Source organism: Oncorhynchus clarkii, unplaced genomic scaffold (assembly GCF_045791955.1).
Source record: "Oncorhynchus clarkii lewisi isolate Uvic-CL-2024 unplaced genomic scaffold, UVic_Ocla_1.0 unplaced_contig_6244_pilon_pilon, whole genome shotgun sequence".
In the NCBI taxonomy this organism is placed as follows: Eukaryota; Metazoa; Chordata; class Actinopteri; order Salmoniformes; family Salmonidae; genus Oncorhynchus; species Oncorhynchus clarkii.
In genome coordinates, this window is record NW_027260884.1 from 32,523 (window position 1) to 41,543 (window position 9,021).

Below are 9,021 nucleotides of genomic sequence, written 5' to 3' on the forward strand. Positions count from 1 at the left end.
CAGGGTCTCTGCTATCCTAGCTCCAGGGGGAAGATGGGCAGAGTCTCTGCTATCCTAGCTCCAGGGGGAAGATGGACAGGGACTCTGCTGTCCTAGCTCCAGGGGGAAGATGGACAGGGTCTCTGCTATCCAGCTCCAGGGGGAAGATGGGCAGGGTCTCTGCTATCCTAGCTCCAGGGGGAAGATGGACAGGGTCTCTGCTATCCAGCTCCAGGGGGAAGATGGGCAGGGTCTCTGCTATTCCAGCACCAGGGGGAAGATGGGCAGGGTCTCTGCTATACTAGCTCCAGGGGGAAGATGGACAGGGTCTCTGCTATCCTAGCTCCAGGGGGAAGATGGGCAGGGTCTCTGCTATCCTAGCTCCAGGGGGAAGATGGGCAGGGTCTCTGCTATCCTAGCTCCAGGGGGAAGATGGACAGGGACTCTGCTATCCTAGCTCCAGGGGGAAGATGGGCAGGGTCTCTGCTATCCTAGCTCCAGGGGGAAGATGGACAGGGACTCTGCTGTCGCAGATGGACAGGGACTCTGCTATCCTAGCTCCAGGGGGAAGATGGACAGGGACTCTGCTGTCCTAGCTCCAGGGGGAAGATGGGCAGGGACTCTGCTGTCCTAGTTCCAGGAGGAAGATGGGCAGGGTCTCTGCTATACTAGCTCCAGGGGGGAGATGGGCAGGGTCTCTGCTATCCTAGTTCCAGGGGGGAGATGGGCAGGGTCTCTGCTATCCTAGTTCCAGTAGGAAGATGGGCAGGGTCTCTGCTATTCTAGTTCCAGGAGGAAATGGGCAGGGTCTCTGGTGTCCTAGTTCCAGGAGGAAGATGTGCAGGGTCTCTGCTGTCCTAGCTTCAGGGGGAAGATGGGCAGGGTCTCTGCTGTCCTAGTTCCAGGAGGAAGATGGGCAGGGTCTCTGCTGTCCTAGCTCCAGGAGGAAGATGGGCAGGGTCTCTGCTGTCGCAGATGGACAGGGACTCTGCTATCCTAGCTCCAGGGGGAAGATGGTATTCCCAGAATCTCTATGTTAACCAAGGGTTTTTTAAATGTAACCTCAGTAGGTTAGAGAAGAGAAAAGGACGGAAGAGGTATTTATGACTGTCATAAACCTATCCCCCAGGCCAACGTCATGACAGTGATGTGGACACCAAGGAACTTGAAACTCTCGACCTGCTCCACTACAGCCCCGTCGATGTTAATGGGGGCCTGTTCGAACCCGCCTTTTCCTGTAGTCCATGATCAGCTCCTTTGTCTTGCTCACATTGAGGGAGAGGTTGTTGTCCTGGCACCACACTGCCAGTTCTCTGACCTCCTCCCTGTAGGCCATCTCATTGTTGTCGGTGATCAGGCCTACCACTGTTGTGTTGTCAGGAAACTTATTATCTGTAAGACGAAAGATAAAATATATCAGCTTATTGTTCAATTATTATGACGTTCTTTCCAATACAAAAGTGTAGTAACTATTGTTTCCAAACTGCGTTACCCACTCCAGCCAGCAGATGGCGATGTGCGTCTTTCAGGTGATGCTACTTGCGTGACGTATAATGGACTGGACGGGACGCTTCTTCAGAAACAACAACACGGCTTCTCTTTCAACCACCTCGGTAGCTTGCTAGCCAACATAAAACTGAAACATTCAGGTTTTAAATATGTTAATGTTCATTAGCTGATCTCAGTGTTTAAAAACATTTATGTTGACGTATCTACTGGTTAACTTGAACCTAATTTGCTTGTTCAATTTGCAAACTTGTTAAAGATTGATACTGAGCCAAGCCGCTAATGCTACCTAGCTAGCAAACTAGCTAACATCCCTGACCATGAGTTCAGTAAACTACTATTCCCCTGCTAAAGGAGATGGCTACTGGTTCAATTTGCAAACTTGTTAAATATTGATACTGAGTCTAGCACTAGGTTATTCGCTAATGCTAACTAGCTAGCTAACTAACATCACTGACCATGAGCTCATTAAACTACTCATCTGCTAAAGAAGAGGTCTGCTGTACGGAGAAAGAAGCTCTGGCGCTGAACATTGTCGTGAAAGACGAAGAAGAGCAGGATATTACAGTGAAAGGAGAGAAAGAACCTTTCAGAATTAAAAAGGAGGAAGAGGAGGCTGTTATAGTGAAGGATGAAGAGGCTGTTATAGTGAAGGAAGAAGAGGCTGTTATAGTGAAGGAAGAAGAGGCTGTTATAGTGAAGGAAGAAGAGGCTGTTATTGTGAAGGAAGAAGAGGATGATGTTATAGGAAAAGAAGAGAAAGAACCGCTTAGAGAGGAAGAGGATGCTTTCTCAACAAAGGTGAAGAAGGAAGACGTTTTGGGAGTGAAAGAGGAGGAGACAGAATATCTCATTAACACCAGTGAGTACTGTCTTAAACAGGGACACAAACTATGCCGTTGTTGAACTAATGTGTGGTTTTTAAGGGGCATTCTACTGAAGTTCTACACTTGAATATGTTGTTCAGTACTTTATAAATTGTTGATGGGTCAATCTGCCATTGGTTCAAATATTTGGGGGACTTTTAAATTAGATTTATTGCATTCTCCATGTGGTCTATATTAAAGTTCCCCTCATCTAGTATAACAGGCTTTTAAAATTCACTATTTAAACATAATTTCTACTTAAAATATCAAAAGGATGGAAAAGGCTCCCATTTTGTGGAACGACCCTTAGCATCACAAACAATATTTTATAAAATCATGATGAAAGTGGCCATTTTAGTCCCTTTTTAGACATATTCATGCCTCTTGTAAGACTCTGTGATTGGAATAGACGGTCATACATTTACCATCTGTTTGATGTTCTCATTCACACAGGAGAGAGACATGACTATCGTGGATCCTCTGGGGAGCCTCAACAACATCCTGATGCTGACGAGGAAGAGAAGAGTCTCTCCAGATCAGAACACCAGATGGTACAGCTTGGTCTGGTCTAGCATACAGCTTGCTCTCTCTGGGTCTGGGATGGGTTTCTGTAAAGCAGTTTATGACAACAGTGACATCAGCATCCATAATGATATGTGTCTGCGTCCACTCTTTATGGTTACCAGGACAACGCTAGCCCTTCCTCCCTCCCGGAGTCCCCGTGTCGTGCCTCTCCCGGTAGCACCTTACTGCTGGGTATGAAGAGGTTGTCTGTGCTGCTGGTGGACTGCAGGAAAACAACGGGGCTGAGTGGAACTGTGAGAGGAGGAGAAGAGAATAAAGGATCAGATTTGACTCATCAAAGTAAGTGCTGTAGTTTAGTTTGAACAAATAAAATACATCTGCCCACTGGTATCTGTTCCCAATAGGGCTGTCCCCAACTAATACAAATACAGCTTTGCAGACTCTTGGCATTCTCTCAACCAGCTTCACCTGGAATGATTTTCCAACCGTCTTGAAGGAGGTCCCACATATGCTGAGCACTTGTTGGCTGCTTTTCCTTCACTCTGCGGTCCAACTCATCCCAAACCATCTCAATTGGGTTTAGGTCGGGTGATTGTGGAGGCCAGGTCATCTGATGCAGCGCTCCATCACTCTCCTTCTTGGTCAAATAGCCCTTATATAGCCCGAAGGTGTGTTTGGTCATTGTCCTCCATTGAAAAACAGATGACAGTCCCACTAAGCTTAAAGCAGATGGGATGGCATATCACTGCAGAATGCTGGTTAAGTGTGCCTTGAATTCTAAATCAATCACAGACATTGTCACCAGCAAGCACCATCACACCACCACCTCCATGCTTCACGGTGGAAAAAGACACGGCGGTTGGAACCAAACATCTCAAATTTGGACTCATCAGACCAAAGGACAAATTTACGCCGGTCTAATGTCCCTTGCTCATGTTTCTTGCAAGTCTCTTCTTCTTATTGGTGTCCTTTAGTGGTGTTTTTTTTTTGCAGCACTATGAAGGCCTGATCCACGATGTTGAGATGTGTCTGTTACTTGAACTCCGAAGAATTTATTTGGGCTGCAATCTGAGGTTAAGTTAACTCTAATGAACTTATCCTCTGCAGCAGAGGTGTAACTCTGGGTCTTCCTTTCCTGTTGCGGTCCTCGTCAGAGCCAGTTTTCATCATAGCGCTTCAAGTTTTGTGTGACTGCACTTGAAGAAACTTTGAAAGTTCTTGACATTTTCGATGTTGACTTACCTTCATGTCTTAAAGTAATGATGGACTGTCGTTTCTCTTTGTTTATTTGAGCTGTTCTTGCCATAATATGGACTTGGTCTTTTACCAAATAGGGCTATCTCCCCCCTACCTCATCACAACACTGTCTCCCCCCCACCTCATCACAACACTGTCTCCCCCCCACCTCATCACAACACTGTCTCCCCCCACCTCATCACAACACTGTCTCCCCCCCACCTCATCACAACACTGTCTCCCCCCCACCTCATCACAACACTGTCTCCCCCCACCTCATCACAACACTGTCTCCCCCCCACCTCATCACAACACTGTCTCCCCCCCACCTCATCACAACACTGTCTCCCCCCCACCTCATCACAACACTGTCTCCCCCCCACCTCATCACAACACTGTCTCCCCCCCACCTCATCACAACACTGTCTCCCCCCCACCTCATCACAACACTGTCTCCCCCCCACCTCATCACAACACTGTCTCCCCCCACCTCATCACAACACTGTCTCCCCCCCACCTCATCACAACACTGTCTCCCCCCCACCTCATCACAACACTGTCTCCCCCCCACCTCATCACAACACTGTCTCCCCCCCACCTCATCACAACACTGTCTCCCCCCTACCTCATCACAACACTGTCTCCCCCCCACCTCATCACAACACTGTCTCCCCCCCACCTCATCACAACACTGTCTCCCCCCCACCTCATCACAACACTGTCTCCCCCCCACCTCATCACAACACTGTCTCCCCCCCACCTCATCACAACACTGTCTCCCCCCCACCTCATCACAACACTGTCTCCCCCCCACCTCATCACAACACTGTCTCCCCCCCACCTCATCACAACACTGTCTCCCCCCCACCTCATCACAACACTGTCTCCCCCCCACCTCATCACAACACTGTCTCCCCCCCACCTCATCACAACACTGTCTCCCCCCCACCTCATCACAACACTGTCTCCCCCCCACCTCATCACAACACTGTCTCCCCCCCACCTCATCACAACACTGTCTCCCCCCACCTCATCACAACACTGTCTCCCCCCCACCTCATCACAACACTGTCTCCCCCCCACCTCATCACAACACTGTCTCCCCCCCACCTCATCACAACACTGTCTCCCCCCCACCTCATCACAACACTGTCTCCCCCCCTACCCCATCACAACACTGTCTCCCCCCCACCTCATCACAACACTGTCCCCCCCCACCTCATCACAACACTGTCTCCCCCCCACCTCATCACAACACTGTCTCCCCCCCACCTCATCACAACACTGTCTCCCCCCCACCTCATCACAACACTGTCTCCCCCCCACCTCATCACAACACTGTCTCCCCCCACCTCATCACAACACAACTGATTGGCTCAAACGCATAAAGAAGATAAGAAATTCCACTAATTAACTTTTTTAACAAGGCACACCTGTTACGGATATATTCAGTCTCTCCCAGTCTGCTGTCCCCACATTCTTCAAGATGTCCACCATTGTTCCCGTTACCCCATTGTTACTCAGGAAAGCAAAGATAACTGAACTAAATGACTGTAGCAATCACTTCTGTCTTCATGAAGTACTTTGATAGACTAGTCAAGGATCGTATCACCTCTACCTGACACCCTACCTGACACCCTACCTGACACCCTAGACCCACTTCAATTTGCTTACCGGGTCCATAGACGATGCAATCGCCATCACACTGCCCTATTCCATCTAGACCAGAGGAATACCTATGTACGAATGCTGTTCATTGACTACAGCTCAGCATTCAACACCATAGTAGTTGACTACAGCTCAGCATTCAACACCATAGTACCCTCCAAGCTCATCATTAGGCTCAAGGCCCTGGGTTTGAACCCCGCCCTGTGAAACTGGGTCCTGGACTTCCCGCCCCCAGGTGGTGAAGGTAGGAAACAACACCACTTCGCTGATCCTCAACACAGAAGCCCCTCAGGGGTGCGTACTCAGTCCCCTCCTGTACTCACTGTTCACTCATGACTGCACGGCCAGGCATGACTCCAACACCATCATTAAGTTTGCCGATGACACAACAGTGATAGCCCTGATCAACGACAAGACAGCCTATAGGGAGGAGATCGGAGACCTGTGTCATCAGGCCTGACCACTGACAACAACAACAAGACAGCCTATAGGGAGGAGATCGGAGACCTGGCCATGTGGTGCCAACAACCTCTCCCTCAACGTGATCAAAACAAAGGAGGTGATTGTGGACTACAGGAAAAGGATGACTGAGCCACGCCCCCATTCTCATCGACCAGGGCTGTAGTGGAAGCAGGTTGAGAGCTTTAAGTTCCTTGGTGTCCACATCACCAACTAACTAACATGGTCCAAGCACACCAAGACAGTTGTGAAGAGGGCACAACAAAACCTATTCCCCCTCAGGAGACTGAAAAGATTTGGCATAGGTCCTCATATCCTCAAAAAGTTCTACAGCTGCACCATTGAAAACATCCTGCAACAATTTCAATGATTTACAGTTCATATAAGGAAATCAGTCAATGTAAATAAATAAATTAGGCCCTAATCTATGGACTTCACATTACTAGGCAGGTGCGCAGCCATCCACCCACTGGGGAGCTAGTCCCACCCACTGGAGAGCCAGGCCCAGCCAATGAAGCTGTCCGGGTGGCTGGTCTAAGACAATGTGGAGGTCCTGGACTGGCATGGTTATACGTAGTCTGCGGTTGTGAGGCCGGTTGGATGTACTGCCAAATTCTCTAAAACAACGTTTGAGGTGGCTTATGGTAGAGAAATTGAGATTCAATTCTCTGGTAACAGCTCCAGTGGATATTCCTGCATGCCAATTGCACACTCCCTCAAAACTTGAGACATTTGTGGCATTGTGTTGTGTGACAAAACTGCAAATATTTAGAGTGGCCTTTTATTCTCCCCAGCACAAGGTGGACCTGTGTGATGTCCATGCTGTTTAATCAGCTTCATGATATGCCACAACTGTCAGGTGGATGGATTATCTTGGCAAAAGGATGTTAACAAATTTGTGCACACAATTTGAGAGAAATAAGCGTTTGTGCGTATGGAAAAAGTCTAATTATGTATCTTACAACTATGAAGGTTATATACTGTATTTAGAACCACCTGATTGATAGGAATCCATCGATGTCTGTGTCTTGAGGGTTCTAGAACTTTCTAGTTGTTTGTATTCTGACTTCTAAAACAGAATTAATAAATAAGTAAGTAAACGTATCAGTAATTACCAGGAAGCTCTACAACATAATTTGTTTTAAATTATTACATGTTTGAAAACTGGCCTCAGGTTGAGGGCTCTGATTTGGATTAAACCTCATAGCAAGCACTTTTATCATGGGGAGATTTCATTTTGGTCTCTCTTTAAAAAAAAAAACATTGTCTTTGGCAGGAGGAAAACCAAATTTGGAGGAACCGGAGACGTCCGAACCAGCAAGACGACACCTCTGCTCCCAGATTGGAAAGCATCTTACCAAGCTAGGAAGCCTGAAAAGACATGGGAGGACACACACTGGAGAGAAGCCACACCATTGCGCCCAGTGTGGACATAGTTTTAACCAGTTAAGAAGCCTGAAAGCTCATGAGCGAATACACACAGGGGAGAAGCCTTACAAATGCTCAGACTGTGGGAAGACATATTACTCATCATGGTCACTTAAAGTTCATGTGAGAACCCACACAGGGGAGAAGCCTTACCACTGCTCCCAGTGTGCAAAGAGTTTTAGCCAGTTAGGATACCTGAAAGCTCATGAGCGAATACACACAGGGGAGAAGCCTTACCACTGTTCCCAATGTGGAAGTAGTTTTAGCCAGTTAGGAAACCTGAAAGTTCACGAGCGAATACACACAGGGGAGAAGTTTTACCACTGCTCCCAGTGTGGAAAGAGTTTTAGCCAGTCAGGAAGCCTGAAAACTCATCAGCGAATACACACAGGGGAGAAACCTTACCACTGCTCCCACTGTGCAAAGAGTTTTGTCCATTTAGGACATCTGAAAGAACACATGAGACTGCACACAGGGGTGAAGCCTTACCAATGCTCAGACTGTGGGAAGACATATTACTCATCACAGTCACTTAAAGTTCATGTGAGAACCCACACGGGAGAGAAGCCTTACCACTGTTCCCAGTGTGCAAAGAGTTTTATCCAGTTAGGACACCTGAAAGCCCATGAGCGAATACACACAGGGGAGAAGCCTGCTCCCACTGTGCAAAGAATTTTACCAAATTATGAAGCCTGAAAAAACACATGAGACTGCGCACAGGGGAGAACCCTTACAAATGGTCAGACTGTGGGAAGACATATTGCTCATCACAGTCACTTAATCATCATGTGAGAATCCACACAGCAGAGAATAATTACTTATAGTGTGTAAATTGATATTTCACTTCACATTGACCTAATTACTTCTCCTAGTGTGTAAATTGATATTTCACATCACATTGACTTAAAATTCATCAGAGAACATACACAGTGCTCCCGTTGTCTTATATTGTTGACGGAGAATGTGTTCTTGTTTATACCAGATGAAAATGTATGTAAAATGTACTTATACAAAGAATCCTAAATAATACAGGGATAATACAGGGATATTTGGATGTGATGCATTTGCTCCATTGTTTACATTTGCATTGTAGCAAATTGAATATAAAGAAGATCAGGTTCCTTCTTTTAAACGGTCCTTTTTTAAACTCTTTGTGTTTATCTGGGTGTGTCATTCCTCCAGCACTACAGATAATCAAGTGATATTTGGATGTGATGCATTAGTTCCATTGTTGACATTTGCATTGTTGGCCCACTGATGATTTAATGAAATGAAAATGTTCAGACTCTGTAATGGAAAATGTTAGTTGTATGTGTGTCCACATAACTGAGTATGTGACTAACCTTGTGAAACT

The 9,021-nt window shown here is 47.0% G+C and overlaps 1 protein-coding gene across 1 annotated transcript; it reads left to right on the forward strand.

The window, feature by feature from the left end:
* The first annotated feature begins 3,067 nt into the window (after positions 1-3,067).
* Positions 3,068-8,702, forward strand: LOC139402078 (zinc finger protein 180-like). Its single transcript, XM_071146178.1, has 2 exons — positions 3,068-3,215; positions 7,516-8,702. Exons 1-2 carry the CDS (start codon positions 3,110-3,112, stop codon positions 8,361-8,363), a joined length of 954 nt encoding a protein of 317 aa, XP_071002279.1. The 5' UTR covers positions 3,068-3,109; the 3' UTR covers positions 8,364-8,702.
* Positions 8,703-9,021: the final 319 nt, after the last annotated feature.

Bases quoted from the DNA above. Each gene is read 5' to 3' on its own strand.
- LOC139402078 (XM_071146178.1), top strand. From the start codon at position 3,110: ATGAAGAGGTTGTCTGTGCTGCTGGTGGACTGCAGGAAAACAACGGGG. The intron at 3,216-7,515 runs GTAAGTGCTGTA...TGTCTTTGGCAG, and splicing joins ATCAGATTTGACTCATCAAA to GAGGAAAACCAAATTTGGAG.